The following is a 20,178-nucleotide window of genomic DNA, read 5'->3' on the forward strand; positions in this document are numbered from 1 at the left end:
AACAAATAACCTTAAAACAATGATATTACTGCAAATTAGGAAAAAGTTATTTACAGATAAAAAGAAGTGTACTTTACGTTATAGCTTAAAAAAAGGTTATTTGACTAATCGTTGATGCTCCATACTTCTGTTTGGGGTCGAGAGGTCAAACTCCCTGTTACACCTTTTATAAACAAACATATATAATGTAGAATTAATGCATGTCTGTTGTATTTAACCGTGTTTAAAAGTGGTCAAAACAGAAGTCATCAGTTCAAAATCATGTTACAAGCAATTCTCATAAAGTTAGGAGAAGTCATGAAGCATTAAGGTGATGAAACATTATGTTGTAGCTGTAAGATGTGAAGAGGATCCTAACAGAACAATAGGATTAAATGGGATTAAAGAAAAAGGCATGTTTCTACCGTTTATTTGAGATCGCAGGGATTCGGTTTGTTTTCCTCCTCCTTTTGTAATTCAGTTAGTGTTTCTTCAAAACACCAGAGCATCATTTGAGCACAAGATTTGTTCTTCTCAGAGCCTTGAGGGAAATAAGGAACGGCCACGTAGTAAACGCCTTGAATTCAACTTGCTATCACAACATTCAGTCCTGACAATAAACCAAATATTCATTCATTTTCATGATTTTAACCCTTTAAATACCAGTTTGTTTACACGATGCCACTGTTTGTTAAATGAAAAAAACACACACAAAAAAGTATTTTCCATATACTTACTATAGTCTTTCATGCAGTTTTTGAAATGGAAAATTTTTTTTGTACTAAATGTTTTTTATTAGTTGCATGAGGGTTAAGTTTTATTACGAGGCAAAGCCCCCCTACAGGACACTATTGGCATGGCATGTATTTGCCTGTGTACAGTATATTGTCTGTCTGACGGGTACGGTGCTGTGAGAAAAAACGTCCTCTTGGGAAAATAAAGTCTAAGTCTGCTTTTATATAGTTATTATTAATGCTTGTGCTCAGGTACGATCACATAAATCACATATAAATACATTACCTGATCGCGATCCATCCTGCGGTCTCTCTGTCACTCGCTTCCAAAACAAATGCACGCGCCAGCAACGATCTTTACAGCAGTCGCTGGTGTCGTACCGCTTTTGTCGTAAGGGGGCGCTTGAATCGACAAACTGAACGTTCCTCATAGTCACTTTAATATGTAGTTGGTTTTTTTGCAGTTTTTGATATGGAACAGTTTAGTTTTTTATCAGTTGCTTGAGGGTCAAATTTTCTTACTAGGCAAAGCCCCCTACAGGACACCATAGGCATGGCATGTATTTGTCCTATGTATATTGTCTGTTTGACGGGCACGGTGCCGTGAAAAAGAACTTCCTCTTGGGATAATAAAGTCTAAATCTATGGGCCACAACACAGGTAAATTGCCCTATCTAGTGAAAAATAGTAAAAAAAAAAATTTAAAAAAATTTAAAAATACAAAAACTCATCCAGGGCCACAGAATGAAAGCCTGTTGACATGGGATGCATGATTTTAAAGCTGTAATGAGTTGGTTGAAAGAGAGAAAAAAATAGTTTTAATGCTTCATATTATGTAGAACAGTTGTAGCTGTCCGTCTGTATATTACACAGTGTATTATAGACATATTATATGAGCTGAGGTTGAAATTTAAAAGGGAAAAAAAAAACACCTTTATCAAAATGCATACAATATGCATCCAGAATGACTGAATATGTTGCACGAGGGTTACACACACTCCTCACAGCCATCACAGATGCACTGATGCGTGCATGCAGACCAGCCTATATCACATAAATACGTCCATTTTGCGTCCTTGTGTAACGGTTTGGAAGAATTAATTAGCCGGCCGGTAAAGCTTCTCATCACATGGGTGCAAAGCTGCTGCCATACAGGGCGCTTAATCCTTTCCACCTACTGACATGCGTTAACGCACGCTGAACCGCAGCCTGCAGCAGCCTCGCACTTTGTTGGACTCTTTAATTTTGCCGTTGTGTGAACAAAGGCGTGTCCCGGAGTCATGCATATAATAGCCAGGCGGGCTGTGGCAGGCTTTGGCTCTCCACTCCTCAGCTCTCTGCGCACCAGCAGACTCACCGGCACCCGCAGGCTCTGTACGATGGCCGAGATCTCCCAGGAACAAGTGGTTTTCGACAAACCCAAGGTAGGTCATCAGTTGTTCACACTGTAGTCTGCGCGTTAAATCATTTAAATGGAAAAGGTGCTGAATTATTGACAGCGGCGCCTTTTCCTGGTTTTACGCACGTTGTCAGTGTAAACAGTGAGAGTCCCCCCCCCCCCCCCCCCCCCTTGACAACGAGAAGTGGACCGGTTGAGATATGAAGCAGAAATCAAGAGTAAGAATCAATAAATACTTTTCAGGCTTCTGTTATTTACTGTCTTATAAACCGCGTCTGTTTTGTTTGAATAAGAGCTGTAGTAAAACAAGGAAGAATTTCTAGTGCCGGCTGTCATGTGACTGTGGTTTTACACTCCACTCCACAAGCTGCACTGCTCGTATGAATGAAAACAGCTTTCCACACGGGTCCGCACACTTTGTCTGGCTTTTATTTAGACTGTAATCGAAGCTGTCAGGAGAAGAGGAAGTCAGGCTGATATCTGAACTGGGATCCTGCTTCTCAAAGCTCCTGCTGTAGTCAGTGCAAGTCTGGATTCATGCATGATGGTTGGATAACGGGAGTCACCCTTTTTCATTCATTTATTTCTTTATTATGGTATTCAGCACTAAGTTATATTAAAGAGTGCTGCAGCTTCATGTGAAATCTGGTTGTTGGTGAGATTGCCGATGTTGCTGTGTAGTGATTATATAGAGATATAAATATATCGGTATGAGCATATAGGCTGTGCCATCTGCACCGATATGAGATCTTTCTCTTTTTTATAGAGATTATAACACCAAAAAAGATGCCTCAAGTAAATAAAAAATATTAAAGTCCTTGTGATGTTTATGAAGTGTACTGTTAACCTGTAAAATATAATATATAATGATAATTTAATGTTTGTTAAAGCGACATTATGTAGAAATTGGCATTTTGTGCGATTTGGCGCCCCAGACAGTTTCTCAGTGCAACACCACTGTCGTAAATACAAATCCCAGGTCTGCAAACAAAACTCATCAATGTTTTGTGTTGAACACATGTATGTTGAAGTTAACATGTATGTAACACTGTGATCCCTCTCACTGAAGGTACATAGTGCAGGAACAAGTGATAGGAGGGCAGAGTGACTGAGACAGAGACACCATTCACCTCATTACAAGACACTGTACCATCAACATGATTTTGAAGCTGTTATTTTAGGGTTAAAAAAAGTAACATAATGTTGCTTTTACAATAATAAAAGGATCATTGTAAAGAATGCGTATGTATCGGGCGATATATTTAACCGCTTTACTCCTTAATATCAGAATCAGCCCCAGAAATTGAGTTTCAGTCGAGCTCTACTTGTAACTGTTTTTCATCCTACCTACAGTGGTAATTTTTTATTAAATATACAATAAATTAGCTTAAAGCTAACTCTGGTTGAGCTATGAAGCTGTGCACTGTCTTTAAATAAATACATGTGACAGAGCTTCTGCATGATTCCTGATTTCTTTCTACTGCTAGTAGAGACACCTGACTTGCATAACAAAGCCTTAAAGTGGAAATGCACCTTTAACTGCCAGCTAGTTGAGTTGCACATCAGGCACACGGGCATGAAATGTAAACTCACTGGTGCCCTTTGGAGTCTGTGTGCTGACTGAGACCTGAGTGCAGTTGTGCTGCCCAGGAGCTGACGGCTGATAAGAAGAGAGGAAATGACTGAGAAGGACACACGGGCCTCCACACTGTGTGGCAACAGAGCCCATATCTGTGTGTGTGTGTTGGGGAGATTGTAAAAGGAGAGACCTCTGGGAGTGCCGGCTGCTTGCAGAGATAATCTCATTAAATATTAATTTGCTGTTGTAGAGTCGATACGACCGGTGGGGTCGTTGTCTGTTGCAGCAACCTTCACCGGTTCACCATACATGCTTCATATGTGCCGACAGGAGCACTGTAGCTTCAGGGTTATTACACTGTGTGCTCACGTAATGACGGAGCTTGTAAAAATCTGAGTACTTGGAGTAGAGTCACTCTTCGGATGACTTGCAACTTGAAATGATTTGAGGCTCGACTTGGACTTTTAAAGACTTAACTAACTTGGTTTGACTTGAGACACGATGACTGGAATGACTTGTCTGTGTTCGTTTTATAGTTTCTTTTTAGTTTTTTTTAAGCCTGTCTCAATATTTCTCTGTTTAAAAGGGTTTAAAAGAGTTTCACTGAAAAATTTCACTGAATATCAATGATTGTAATACAAATTAAATTCATTGTCATACTTTTTGAACAAGTTGGATAAAGTGACACATAATGTCATTAGTCAGGTACTGATACCTTGGATTTGTCTTCATAAAGACTGGATACTGCAGGTAAAACTGACTTGATTTGCCCCAAATATATTCCTTGAGACTTGTTAAGACTTGAGACCAAATGACTTCAGTCACATGTCTGAAAATCACTGAACATTTCTGATGAACCATATAAACATTCTTGTACTTGAGATTTTACAAAGATAGCTTCATGTCACATTTATGACACATGTCAACATGCACCTCAGCAAGAATGAACCTTACCGTCAACCTATTTCTGGAATTTTATTTTGTTAACATCAAATATTTATTACAACTGCTGCTCAACAATTTCTGTCGAAATATTTGTGTCAGTCTTATCTTATTTTGATTTCTTGGAAAAATAATGAAAATGTCAATAAATCTTCTGTTTTCTGGCCAACCAAAAGTCCAACATCCAAAGACATTCGTGGGAACGGCAGCAAATCTTTGAGAATGCGAGAGTAGAACCATATTTAGACATGATTAAAGGCTTATCCTGACACAAAGGGTGTCAGATTCAGTGTTGTGCGTCTCGTTCTTTGTTCATGTATCGTCAGATTGTATGCTAGATACAGCACACATCTTCAATCAGTCAACAGGAGGCTGTCGTACATGATCAGATTCACTGATTTGCAGATTCAAATTAGTATAAATTCCACCGACTTCTATACATATACCTCCTCTATAGCTGACCACAATGTACTACAGGAAGTACTGTGTGTACTGAACAAATTGCTTGAGGATTTCCTGAATGCAGAGATGTGTTTACCAGCTGTTTGGTGTCTGTGAAGAGCTCTGATGCAGTGTTACTGACAGAGCCAGACTCTGAGAAGAATAAAAAAGATGTAAACAAAAGAGACGCTCAGAGGCTTTCAGCAGAACATCTTGTTGTAAACATTCAGAACATCTGATCCCGACATCTTTCTTCTCCTTTGTCACACAGATGGACACAGCTGTACAACGTGGATGTAAACGTCAACCACAATTAGGGCTGCGCCTAACAAATACTGTCATTATCTAACGGGTTATTCCAGGTTAGATTCATGGCTAATCAATGAATCACTTGACACTCGCATCATCAGATAATTAGCCGTAATTACCAAATGATCTCTCTAAGTCGAAGCTGGTGTCCTTAAATGTTTTGTGTCCATCTAAAGCACGATGTACACTGGAAGTTTCAAAAAGGGAACTAAAAGGGAATATACCCTAAATTATGTTTTCCTTAAGTTATAATGTCTTATCAATGATTTCTCTTCAGATTTGACTGGAAAACTGTTGAAGTAGATGTTTTGATTCAGGACATTTTGACTAAATAATGTTGTTATAAGAACTGTGCTGAAGTTGTTGTGGATAAAAATATGTTTCAGTCAAACGTGTGAGTTCTCTTCTTGTCCAGACAAACGCGAGGCAGCATTAAGTGTCTGCGCTTTAAACCAGTTCGGGTCCAAAAAGATGACATATACTTCATTTATTTTAAAATATCTGCACCCTGATTGCTCATTTGTAGTCATTTTCTATCCATTGTGAGAGTTTGGAGAATTTTTCCTCAGAAACTCCCCCTCAGAGTGACCTTTAGCATATTTCCAAACTCATTCTTTAAAAGATGTTTATGACATCAGACACGTTCCTGGTCTCTTGGATGAAGCTCAGCTGTGGTCATGAGTTGGCTCCTTGACAGCTTCGCTAAACACTCCAGCAGCGTCGTATTACATTTCAACTAAAGGATGTCTGCTTTCACTTCCAGTCGTCCAGAGCTTAACAAAGCCGCAGTTAATGTGGGTTTAAATCTTTAATAGTTCTCTGTTACATGAAATCTAAGATGATAAACATCTTTGGATTACTTTTATTAAGGTTAGTACACTCATGAATGAAGTTATTCTGCTTCATCAGGACTTTCCGGGTGTGCTTTCATCAGGCTTGATTGACAGTAACCAAACCAGCTACAATCGTCATTTTAGCTAAAAACTTGACTGGTGCATGGAGGTATGTGAAGCAAAAAAAGAAACACCAACTTTGATTTCAAGCAGCAAAAAGGCAGCAAATCATCCCACTTGAGGAGCCAGAACCAGAGGATGGTCAGTGGTTTTTGCTTGAAAAGCGACCAGAAAGATTAATCGATTATCAAAATAGTTGCTAATTTAATTTCTCCAGATGAACTGATCGATTGAATGACCTACTGTTCAGCTCTGTTGTTCACACAGTGGCAGAATGTAGTGTGTTTATGATCCCATCACTCATAGGCAGACGCTGATTAAGAAAATGAGATGTCAGGGCCTTTAAAGCAGCAGTACACGGCACAGACGTATATGGAATATTTACCAAAATGAACTGAGACACAAGAAAAGATGAAACGGGGAAATGCGAAACACGGACAATCAAAGACAGCGCTCCCAACGGCTTCTTTCACTGCACATAAGGAGCTTTAATCTAGGGCTGATTTCCTTAACTGTGCTCATTATCTCATTCATCATCAGTCCCATCAGGAAATAAGGATTGAATATCTGTCGTCATTAAATTTTTATTTCATCCTCACTCTGACTCATGAAGGGGAGTTCAGGCCTCGGTTGTTCAGAGGAGGAGCATGATTTATCTGTGTCATCTGCCAGAGTAAATCACAGCTCTCGGCGCTGGAAGGAGAGACGACCGTGCCTGTGGCACCTGTGGCCTTTTCCCCATGCCTTGCCCAGTCATGCGTTCTGCATTCATAATGGGCTGCAGCCAAAACACTGAAGTTCAACACCAACACCACCGCCACTCTCTCCTGCTGCTCTCTTTGTTAACACCACTGGCATTTTTCAGTTCTTCTCCTCTACCATGTAGTGTGCTGTTAGACTCAGATGTATGGCCATCTGTTTGAAGACAACATGATTGACTGATTCATTATCGATTATCTGTCTCACCCACAGGTTGAGCTACATGTGCACCTCGATGGAGCCATCAGGGTGCAGACTATTCTCGATGTTGCCAAGTAAGTTAGTTTACATTTAATTATATTCCTTCAATATTGACTTTAGACTTTATGTGTTTGTACTGAGACTCAGGTACACATGGTTACATAGATAAGAAAGCGTCGGTGTTCCTTTGCGTGCTTTTGAGCGCAAATCTTTCCAGTTGATTAACTGTACTTGTGATTATTAATAACTGATGAAATAAAATAAGGCACAGCTGATATCAGCACATTATCACAGATATATCAGTTTGTCTTGGCAAAAATAACAAACAATTGCAGTACAAAGATGCAAAAGATATGAATTTAGAAACACTGGCTGGTTACAATTCAAATGACACAATTACAAAATGTGCGCTCACTAATCTTAAAACCCAAATTTATGAGATCCTGCTTTTGATTATGTGTTTAAGGTGCAATATGTAAGAATTTAGGTTGGAAACATTCAACAAATATATAAAATTATCAACAGAATGTTGATAAGGAGACTGGGGTTCATATCCCGTTTTAAACATAATTTTACACTAAGTTCACTTATTATTTTCCATTTCTTTTCAGGTTTCCGTTGTCGATTGGTTAGGTTTAGGCAACAAAAATGCTTTGTTACGTTTAGGAAAAGGTGGTTTTGGTTAAACATACCCTTTCATAATGTTAAACATGCATGTGAAAGGATATATTCTCCCACGAGCTACTTAGCTATTACATTACAAAAATGTGATTGGTCAGATTCAATGACGGTCCTGGAGCAAAATTTATGATGTTCCAGGAAAATGCATTTTCGCGTACAGAACCGCAGAACATCCGACCCATTGGTAATGTAAAAATATAGATCATCAGCATACGACTCACTACGACATTACTTAATAGCGTAGCTGTCAAATCAGAAGCTCAGGCCTCAATACATCATACAAACAACAGCCTCTGCTGAGTCTTTCTTTTATGAAAGCAAATCAGTCTAGATTTATATATGTTGGGTTAAAATGGAACAAAGTACTCATTTAAATTTCTACACTGTCCTTGAACTGTTTTCTTTTTTCCTCTCATCCTTCCAGGAGACGCGGCATCTCTCTGAAAGCAAACACCGTGGAGGAGCTGACACAGATTATTATTGTCGAAAAACCTGGCACCCTCACCACGTTCCTGGGCAAGTTCGCGGAGTACATGCACGTGGTTGCGTAAGTGCCAACAGTTTCGTAATTACTGAAGGTGCTTTCTTGACGAGCAGGTGACAGAAAAGGACAAAGAGCAACACTTAAATGATTAAGAGTCAGGGTCCGCCTCGTTAATGTCACAGGAATGTTACTCCAACAAGGTCCACAGTGAGGGTCAGAGTCCGGTCACAAAGTGTGTTATCGCTCATGTGCAGTTAAGGTATACACCAATGATGCTTTCAAAGTCTCTTTAAACCAGAGAGTGTAATTTGTGACTGATGGTGTTGGGACACCGCAGGATTATGCAATGTAGTTCAGCACGCTGGTGAGGGGGCTGATTTGAAATGCCAGACATGCAGAACAGGAAGACATCACTATCGAGCTCAAGTGTCACCCTGGCAACCAAACTAAGAGGAGAGTAAAGTCGTTCGTGGACTCTTTCCGGTGTCACTCTGTCTTATATTTAGTCCTCCAGTGGCAGGGCTGAACTGCTAATAGAAGACCAAATACAGTCTTTCAGATACTCAACAGCCGTGAAAGCTTTCAACAATGCCGGTCTGTCGTGACTGGACTCCAGTGCACAGTTGTGTATAATGGACCCTTCTGTATCGGGGCTCTTGAAAGCCTTCTGTGCGTTATAGTTTTTTTCAACAACATAGGGAACTTGCCAGCTGAGTTTGGCTCATGCAGATTTGTTGTATGAGCTTGTGATTGTGCGTGTTGTTGGGGGGGGGGGGGGGGGGGGGGGGGGGGGGGTGAGAGGACGCTGGAAAACAACAGGCATTCAGATCTGTGCATTCACTTTCAGTGTAAATGCTGGAAGCAGTGTTGTTGCCCGTCATGTGATGAGGGACAGAAAGAGGGAAACAGAGCTGTGGTTCTTCGTATATTTTCACAACACGACACATGCAGCACACAGTCATACTGGCAGGACAGTCAATATGCTTGTAATGAAAAATTTTTGGGTGGGGCAGGTGGCTGTGTCATATTTCACTTTGTAAGCCCCCCCCAACATTATTAATATTTTCATTGGATCTTCACCTTGACTAAGCCAAAGGGCTGCGACTAAATATAGTCTTCATTAGCGATTCATCTGCTGATTATTTTCTTGATTTTCTGTCTGAAAATGCCCGTACATTTTTTGTAAAGCCGAAGGTGACATCTTGAGATTGCTATTTTGTCCAACTAACTCTCTAAAATCCAAAGATATTCAGATTCAGAAAGAAACGCTGCAAATGTTCATATTAATAAAGATAACAATGGCCCTCAGTGGAGCGCATACCACCGCCAAGGCCCAACAGTCCCCTTTAATTCAATCAAGCCAAATCCAATAGAAGACACATGTAGATCTGGATTTTTATTTGGTTCTGCATCAAATTGTACTCATTCATAGATACCAGTCACCTAAATATTACATTTTTTTCACCAAGATCTATGCATTATACCAGGAGAAATTGACAATAATGTAAAAAAAAAAGAAATGCATTCCCTATCTTGCAATGTTAAAGAAACATTCCTTGAGCTGTCCCTTTTTATAAATGGGTCCTATTCTGGCCTGAGACTCATCCTCCATCCAAGTTTCTTGGAAATCCACTCAATAGTTTGTGTAATCCTGTTTGTGTAATCCTGTTGACTAACCAACAAACGGACACGGGTGAAAACATAACCTGCTTGGGGGAGGTAATTTAAGCAGAGGGAATGATTTGTATTTTTGCTTGGAAAATGACTTTAATGACAAGAATTTGTTTATCAAAACAGTTGCAGCGTAATTTTAATTTTTGCACCAATTAATTAATGGAGTTATCAGCTCCACTTTATCGACTTTGTTTATTTACATACATGGTTACACAAAGATTCTTGGGTTAACAGTGGAAAAAACCAACCAGGAAGTACAAGTGTAGATCACCAGGACTGAAGAACACCTGGATGTGTTAATGAACTGATCACACTGACCTTCCAAACTGTAGACTAAACAATAACAGTCGCTGACATACAGAGTTTAGATCTGTCGTAGCCAAACACACCTATATGACCCGGCATAGAGAAATGCTGTCTTTTGGATGATATTTACGATTTACAGTATTTCTCAGAAGGGAAAGATGACATTTAAAAAAAAACAATAGAAAGAAGAAAAGAAACAATCATAGATGATGGATTGAAGCAACGTTTGGTTTTATTTGTACCACTGAGATAAGAGATTATGAGAAGGCCGCGTCACTCATTTTGTGTTTCTCTTTTTCAGCGGAGACAGAGAGGCCATAAAGAGGATAGCCTACGAGTTTGTCGAGGACAAAGCCAAGGAGGGAGTGATTTATGTTGAGGTCCGATACAGCCCGCATTTCCTGGCGAACACAAAAGTGGATCCCATACCGTGGAACCAGAAAGAGTAAGACTTTATTTGAGTCCTGTGTTGTGCTTTTAGGGAGGGAAATATAAAGTTTGGCTCATTGCACATTTTCTCACTGTGTTTCATTCAGAGGGGACATGAGCCCAGACGAGGTGGTGCACCTGGTTAACGAGGGGCTCAGCGAGGGGGAGAGGGCCTTCAATATCAAAGCCAGGTCCATTCTATGCTGCATGCGCCACATGCCAAGTAATGAACTGTTCATGCTCCTGTCTGCCCAAACAACCTTATGAGATAAGGTTCTTTACTGTCCTGTCCTCTGTTCTGTGTCAAAGCTCTGCCTCAGTTGTTCTTGTTAGGTAACGCAGGACCACCACAGGAAGACACAATGCACTCAGGAAGGGTCGTTATTATTATAAACCCATATTATTCTTATTATAACCTATGATACATATTGTTACCATGCAGTGAAACCATGTATCTTCAAATTGATTCAAAAGTGTAAATCATTTAACAAAACCAAGAGTCTGCAGCCATGTTAGTGGCACTGTGAACAATCTCCAAGCTGGCATCCCAAACGCTGAGAATAGCAAGTTACTCTAACGCTAACCTGCTCGCTAATGGTACGAACGTAAACGAGCCAGCAGCTCTTACCTTTTTCTTTTTCCTAGTATTTATGTATTTTAACGCCAGGGCTCAACTCCCCACAAGCTACAGTAAACAGGCTCCCCTCGACACTATCTTGCAGGGGCACCCTCGCTGCATCCAGTTGTGATTGGTTTAAAGAAATACAAACAAGCCTCCGACACCTGAATGATAATTGGTGCAGCCAGAACTTTCTCCAGTGGTGACACAGCGCTATAGAGAGAGGTCTGGCTTTGCAAGACCACGGTCAATGCTAACATCAGCATGTTAACGCGCTCATAATGACAAGACTATTTCCCATCAGCCTCAGCTGATAGACGAAAAGTCAGGGGATCACCAAAGGGAATGGCTTATTCTGAGAAGGACATGATTGTCTGTACTATATTTAATTGCAGTCCATCCAATAGTCGTTATGTTAATGATCACTAAAAAAAAGGTTTTCATATTAACACAGACAGTATTGGACAACATATACACCAATACTGATACATCAGTCGGGCTCCACTAAAAGCCAAAGATATCAACCTGCTTGTGGCACTAGAGGTAAAGTTAGGGGATCACCAACATCATTAGTATTCATTCTCTGGAGACCATGAATGAATGTACAAAATGTCCCAACAATCTATTGAAGAGTGGTTGAAATATTTCAGCCTTGAGGTGGTTGAGCAATAACTGACACTGATATTTCCATCGATGGAGCCAAATAGAAAGGCTAAAAGACTCATTCAATTCTCTGAAAAAAAAAAAGTATTGACATAAAAGCTGAAACCAGCAAGTTTCAAGTAGATCATTTGGAGATACATGGTTTTCACAAGTCGGTACTAATATGTGCTTCATGAGTACTATTAGAGTATTGGAGTAGTGGTTATACCAGTAACAGCACACTGAGACTGTACATCAAGCTGAAACCAGTCAAAGTAACCTGAGCAGCAGTTTCAGAGTGAAAGTGTCTGCTGCAGCTCTGCTCTGCTCCGTTCATGCAGCTGTTTCCTGTGTAACCCAACAGCCAAGTGCAATTCATCTCTGCCAATCTGCGTTTGGTGCTTTTACTTCCTGAACTCGTGAAGGATATCGGATTTATTTTAGAAGATAAAGTGCTATCAAACGAAAACATGATTTTTTTTTTTGTCAAGCTGTAGCATAACTATGAAAGATACTGTGTATGTAGCATGAGGCTTAGACCGTATCATCACATTTCATCTATACATCATCGACGTGTGTGTGTGTGTGTGTGTGTGTGTGTGTGTGTGTGTGTGTGTGTGTGTGTGTGTGTGTGTGTGTGTGTGTGTGTGTTTGAGATGCAGGACCAAACTGTGTAATAATATATGGACATCTTTTAACCTCTCCAGGCTGGTCCATGGATGTTGTGAGGCTGTGTAAGAAATATCGCAAAGAAGGAGTGGTTGCCATCGATCTAGCAGGCGATGAGTCACTCAACTGTGAGGCCTATCCAGACCACAGGAATGCCTACGAGGTGAGAGAAGAAATGCAGACAAACAATCAGACAGCGTTTGAGGGCGATTAAAAAGGTGTGAGCCTCAAGTGTCACTTGTATTTAATTAAAGCCTCACGGGCTAAACAATACCTTGGCCTGAAGCATAATGGTAACTCTAGTCTGCTAAACAACAGCTTGTTCTGCCGGTTCAGTAGTGTTTTGTGCCCTTGAATATGTTGGTGTGTTAATGATTTCTTGCACAGTTAAACATAAAGTATGACTGCTGGTGATAAAAGGCAGACAGTGTAAAAACAGAAGCAGACTGCTTACCTGGGCATATTTTTTTATTTATAATATATTGAGTCATTTTGAGGTTGTAAAAGGATTTTATAGTCCAACTCATGTTCCCACAGGCTTGAGGCTGATAAAAAAAAAAAAAATATGGCTGCAGTTTATCACACCAGCAACTTTCAGGAATCCTTAGAAAGAATTTGAGGCTGTGTCGTATAACTGCAGAGACGACAGCTTTTTTTTTTATCAGCGGCTTTGACTCTAGGGATGGCAATGGTTCGGAAAAATTTTGAGGATGGATTGCCATGAAATTTTATGAAGAATTTCATGGTCCCCAGAGGATGACACTACATACTGAAGTGATCCCCTGATCGAGCACCATCAGCAGGTCAAAGCTATTGCTAATCTACTGAAATATCTCTGAGATATACTAAACATCTTTAAGTTGGTTGTATTCTTGTATGGTTTGATTCTCAGATGATGTGATCGCCTGACTTTTCCTCTAAGATGGTAAACATTTTATATGCTTCACATCAGCATATTAGCATTGTCACTGTACGTGCAATAGCATGCAGACATCAGATTTAGTCCATGACTGGGCATGACTGTGTGTCAGAAGACTCTTAGTCTTGCTTAATTATGTATTTATGTAGTTCCTGTTAAATGTAATCACATGATTCAATATCATAAAACTATTTCACAGACTTGGTAAAAAGCTGCTGAAGGGCTTGTTTGGACCTGACTGTTATATAACCTGAATATAACCGTCATGTTATGCAGGTGTGCGTCCTAATTAACCAGACTGATGTATCCATTGTGGGTTTTACCAGTGTTGAATTTTTTTGTGAGAGAGAAAATAGTCCTAAAACTAACGAGGACTTAAATGTCTTTATCTGAGATCAGCACAGTACGGGAGTAAAATTTAATACTCTCAAACCAATTTCCTCTTAAGCGCTGAGGCTTCTCAGAAAAATCCAATTTGGTTTTCAGACGGCATTTATTGATTAATTTAGAGAATACCACCGTAAGTAATCAATTTTGCCCGACAGGCCGTAATGAATGTGATAGATTAATCAGTTAATACACTACAGCGCTGGACGCGTGCAAGGTCTTATCTGAGATTAATTACTTGCATGGGTACAGGAAGGGTGGAACTAACTGGATGTGTGTATTTATGAGTGTGTGCAGGTTGGTGTGTGTGTGTGTGTGTGTGTGAAAGAATACAGTGTATGATTTTATATCTGTTTTGTATTTTCATTAAAAATTTTCCTCATGTATCAATCCACTTTATTATTATTATTATTATCATTATTATACAACTACAGAGTATCTTTTGCTTATTGCTTAATTCTCCAGAGTATTTTCACTATCCTCAGCGTGTGTGAGTGGTTCTGAAATCCAACTGATGTGATATTGATGCTGCTTCAATTATTAACATGAGGCAGAACTCTCAGAGCAGAGTCCACGCTAATTTTGAGGGTTATCTTCATTACGACATGACCTCCAGATACACTCGCGCAGATTAAGTAAGCCGAGGCTGGCGTGTCCAAGGTTAAGAACGCTGAAATGAAAACAGATGGTCAAACTAGCGGGATGTCTTGTTTGTATGTAGTTTTCAATATATGACGAATTACACGTGTAACAAGTCTGTCATTCGTTATGTCACTGTGTATCCAGTGGAAAATGTTTCATCCAAAGCAAAATCCTTTCCCTCTGAAACCTAACGAGTATGTTAAAAAGGCGCCTCAGTAGATGCTGCAGTAGCGCAGATGTGAAAGCCAGATGTTTGGCTGTGCTGCTTGTTTGCTGATGTGTCCCTTGTTTGATTTTGTTGACAGGAAGCAGTGCTTTGTGAGATCCACAGGACAGTTCACGCAGGCGAGGTTGGGCCGGCGTCTGTTGTGAAGGAGGTATGCAGTTTAACAATAACACGAGACATTTCGAGCAGGCTGGTGGAGCCATATGAGAAATTAATTGCCCTCGGTGTGCAGCTCAGTAGCATCGAAACAAAACAGTGAAGTCATGTATTAACAATAGAAATGACCGAACCAGCTAAACAGGGAGACAAGAAGAATCAGTAAGACAGTGAGGAGCAGACTTCTAAATATCCATATGACCCTAAGACATGAACATCTGTCCTTTGGAAAAGGGAGCACACATACAAATATGAATGTGAAGATGCATATACAGTGAGTGTCCATCTCAGCCGCTACGTCTCAAAGCCTTTAGTGTAAAGCCAGAGTCTGTCTCCGTGGCTGCCATAGTAAGTGGCCACTCTCTAAGGAAGCCATTTTTCAAAGTGACAGTTCAGCTATGCTACAACCGTTGCAAGTGTCCTTCTAGAAATAGCCGGCAGATTCTGCTGACACTTACCACATGGAGGATTTTTTCTGGTTTGTAACCTTTTGCGTCCACCTTTGTGACCCCTGTCTGATATTTTAGGCCGTAGACGTGCTGAAAGCTGAACGTGTTGGACATGGTTACAATACCCTGGAAGACCAAGACCTGTACAAAAGACTGCTGGCTCAGGACATGCACTTTGAGGTGAGGAACTATTCAGAATTATCACCAGCAAGGGCTATTTATTAAAGCAGAAATCTGCCCGTTACCTAGTAAACATAGTGTGCCCTGTATTTTGAGGTGCAAGTAGATGGTAATATATTTGAAATTACTTGAAAATTCAGTTACTTGGTAATTGGTAAGTGTGTTAACCAAAGTAAGACCATTTAATCAGGTAATCATAGTGAATTAGTTGTAACATAATATTAGAGAACCTATCAGGAGCACAGTGATACGCTGACCCCTAGTGGAGCCTTAAATATCACAGCTGGAAGAAGAAGGACTGCAGTGATTTGGGTTCTCAGTGCTGCCTTTGCTGTTCTGGTTGCAGGTTTGTCCTATTTCCAGTAAGCTGACAGGTGCCTGCGACCCAGACTTCACCAAGCATCCTGTCATCACGTGAGCTGCGTTTATTTTACATGGAAGTCTGGTAACTAACCTGTATTAAAAGTATATTTAGGCTCTAAATTCATTTCCTTTGTGCAGATTCAGAAAGGACAAGGCGAACTACTCCCTGAATACAGATGACCCTCTGATCTTCAACTCAAACCTGCACCTCGACTACAGCACCGCGCACAAATACATGGGATTCACTGAGGAGGAATTCAAACGACTGGTGAGATCAAATGCATGAGTAATTATAGCTGTGCTTCGCAGGATGCAGCCGTGAGGTGTAGACGCCCCATGCATGCTAATGCCTTGCTCAGGAACAAAAGCTTACATTAAAGCAGTGTTCTGCTGCACACTGAAAAGCCTCTGATCCTTTTAATGATCACTAATTATTTTTTAAAATGTGTTAAAAATCGACCACATTCACACGGCGGCCATATTCCTCTGATGTCATGCTAAGAGTGAGGAGCTCAAATGCAAAGGGATAATGTGTGCTTCTGTTCTCCCACGTCATATAAATGTAGGGAATCTGACAAATATTTATCATTTTACTACTTCCCAGTTGATCCACAACTGACAAAATGATGAATAACGAAGTTCTGGAGGGAAATCCGGCCATATTTCAAAATAAAACAACATATTTGATAACCCTAGCTAACATTAGCATTCAAACTCTTCCTAGCTGACATTATGTTTCATTGCATTCATTGAGTTTCACTTCAAGGCTTAAATAAATGTGTCCAAGATGCGAGTTGATATTTTAGAATAAATTCACACCTTTCCTATCTTAACGCTATCAAATGGTAATGTTAGCTGAAGGAAGCTAACAGGTTATCAAATATGTCGTTTCACCTTGAAATATGACCCGATGTCCCTCCACATTGTCACTATCCATCGTCTTTACAGTTGCTGATCAATCAGGAAGTGGTTGAATAATAACAAAATGTCAGATTCCCTGTGTTTAAAGGATTTGCAACCAGGAACACAGCGGTTCGATATTTCAGCTTCCCATCCTGAGGGAAATGGCCGCTGTACGCTAATAGTCCATTGCGCTTCCCATTCAGGCTCCATCAGGCTTGCAAATGGATTGAGTTCCCAGTAGATCATTAAAGAAGTGGTTAAACATTTAGGAAAACGCTCTTATATTCTTCTTTGCCAAGAGTTAGATAAGAAGATCAATACCGTTCATGATGCATGATGGATATGTAGCTACAGCCAGCAGCTGGTTAGCAGATGAGGAGGAAGCAGTGAGCCTGGCTCCATCCAAAGCTAACAAAATCTGTCCACCAGCAGCAGCTCTAAAGCGCAACAGTTACCAACTTATACCTTGTCTGTTCAATCAAGGTATAAAAACAACAGGTTTTTACTGTGGGTTATGTCGCCATGAGGTTGACAGAAGCAAGTCTGACTGTTGGTATGACCCAAATCTATGTGTTACTGGTTTAAAAATCATAGCTGGCAACCTACACACTGACAATGGCACCTGGTTGCTAACCAGGGGATTAAGCCAATTTATTGCAAGGGCTCGCTGCACCCTTGCTAAATTTTGGGTTTAGCCCCACCCAAGACAGTTGTGATTGGTTTAAAGAAATACAAACTAGCCATGAAGTATATCATTGTAATCTTGAGTCCCAATTATTTCTGCAGCCCTCATTTTTCTGTGATGGAATGAGATACTACTTTGTCACAACAAACATTCATGACGTTTGGTTCAATAATGAATTTATTATAGGTCTAATGAAACTGTGAACAAATCTGCTGGGTTAGAAATAAACATACAGCAACTTGACGGATTAATTTAGTTGATTAAACAAAGCTGTGTGACTCAAATGTTCTTTGTTGCATGGCCTCTTAACTTCTTCTGAGTGATTCTGATTGATAACAGCTGGGGACTTTTCTGGGCCCGTTTGATACACCCATTAGACTGAGCCACAAACACCACAGTGGGAAAGTCTAAAGAGCTCAGCATTAATCTGAAAGAGCACATTATTGATTTGAACAAGTCAGGAAAGTCACTTGAAGATATTTCAAAGCAGTTACAGGCCCCAAGATCAACTGTGCAGTTGTTTGTAAGAAGAAAGTGCATGGCACAATTGTGTCACTGCCACGATCAGAAAGAAAAACGCAAAAACTATCACTATGCTGCTGAGAGAAAACTGGTCAGGTTGGTCAAGAGTCAACCAAAAACCACTAAAAAGCAAGTGTGCAATGAATCAGAAGCTGCTGGAAGACAGATGTTAGTGTCCACAGTCAAGAGTGTTTTGTATCAATATGAGCTGAGAGGCTGCCGGGCAAGAAAGAAGCCCTTTTGCTCCAGACGCAGCACCTTAAAGCTCGACTGAAGTTTGCTGCTGATCACATGGACAAAGTAAAAGCCTTCTGGTGGAAAAATCTGAGGTCAAATAAAACAAAAATTGAGTTGTTTGACCACAACCAAGGCCTTTCACCCCAAGTACACCACACCTACTGTCAAGCATGGTGGTGGTAGTTTTATGCTGTGGGGCTGTTTTGCTGCCAGTGGATCTGGTGCGCTAAAGAAAATACATGGAGTAATGAAGAAGGAGGATTATCTCTAAATTCTTCAGGAAAACCTAAAATCATATATTAGAATTACTGCATGTATATTTCTGACCCAGCAGATTTTTACTGACTTACTTCCTGACTTGTGCCTTGCAGAACATCAAGTCTGCAGAGTCGTGCTTCCTGCCCGAAGAGGAGAAGAAGGAGCTCCTCCAAAGACTGTACGAGGCCTACGGGATGATGCAGAGCACCGCCTTTTAAACCAGACAAGGAAGTCTGAGGAGAAAACTCACCCAGGGAAAAAAAAACAAAACGCTCTGAATCTCCCCACCTGACACAACAGAATGTCTTTTTCCTCATTCATAACCAGACAAAAAGCCAACAGAGTGGTATTTAAAATATGCTGTTTCTCACATGGCTGCTGCCTTCCCATCAGACATCTACCTGTACATCTTTAGCTCGTGTGTGGCCAGTATCCCATCTCAGATACCTTTTATACTTTAGTTTACAGTGCAGTTCTCAGAGGATGTCATCATGGAGAAGATTTTCTCATTCTTACTCTTCATCTTATGTTTACATCCTGTTGTCATAAAGAGCATCAGGGAAACTTTTTATGCACAATTACTCAATTACCTTTAATACTTGGTCAGTGTGTTAAGGAAGGAAACGGGTGGTTATTTGTTGCTCATCTGTCATTCAGGTGTCCTGTCGTACGTTAGTTGGAAGCATGTGGTGAAGGAGAACTGAAGAGCTTAACGTTTACTATGAACATCCATTGTTTGGTTTAAGGGGGATCAAGTGTCAGAAACATAATGTGCTTTGTACCCTCCACACCTAGCTGCAGGCAAAACAGCTAAATACCAAAAGTCTAGTCTTACATTCGAACACTAGGTGGCACTATAGTGTCACCTACATGGACGAACCACACGTGAGGTGGTTTTACGTCTTACTCCATTCTTTTGATATATATTTATTTAAAATATTATTCTTTTTCATCTCACTTAATATAAACAAAGCACCAGCATTTATAACAGACACATTTATGACACTTTGAGCATCTTTAAGCTTAATAAAAGGTATTATTGAAATCTTTGTGTGTGTCAGCCCATCTCTTTACGCTGATAATCTACAGTAATTTAGCTTAATTTTAACTTAAAGTCACCTTAATGCAGAGCTTTTCAAGTAATTGCTATTAAAAGGTGCACTGTGTAGTTTTGGGAAACAGAAGAGAAAGATCTTCATTGACTGATATTTTTTATGGTTAAAGAAATTAAATAAACAAACTGTCTTCATTTTCATGAGGACAACACAATTTCATACCTTTTTACTTTGTTTACATTTGGCGGACCCTGCCACTTTTCTAGCTTCAAACATTATTTTCCTCTGAGAACAGCTTGTTTATTCAGTTATAGAAAAAATAAATACTTCTATATACAATATTGTAAATTTTAAACTTCTGAGTTTAAATTTCTTCTCCAAAACTACGCAGTGCCC

General features: G+C 40.1%; 1 protein-coding gene across 1 annotated transcript; it reads left to right on the forward strand.

The window, feature by feature from the left end:
- The first annotated feature begins 1,847 nt into the window (after positions 1–1,847).
- Positions 1,848–19,772, forward strand: ada (adenosine deaminase). The gene is made up of 11 exons (XM_073470309.1): positions 1,848–2,137; positions 7,309–7,370; positions 8,402–8,524; positions 10,743–10,886; positions 10,978–11,093; positions 12,839–12,963; positions 15,054–15,125; positions 15,658–15,759; positions 16,106–16,173; positions 16,261–16,390; positions 18,841–19,772. The coding sequence occupies exons 1-11, from the start codon at positions 1,994–1,996 to the stop codon at positions 18,943–18,945; spliced, it is 1,191 nt and encodes a 396-aa protein (XP_073326410.1). The 5' UTR covers positions 1,848–1,993; the 3' UTR covers positions 18,946–19,772.
- Positions 19,773–20,178: the final 406 nt, after the last annotated feature.

Source organism: Pagrus major, chromosome 7, assembly GCF_040436345.1.
Source record: "Pagrus major chromosome 7, Pma_NU_1.0".
Lineage (NCBI taxonomy): Eukaryota > Metazoa > Chordata > Actinopteri > Spariformes > Sparidae > Pagrus > Pagrus major.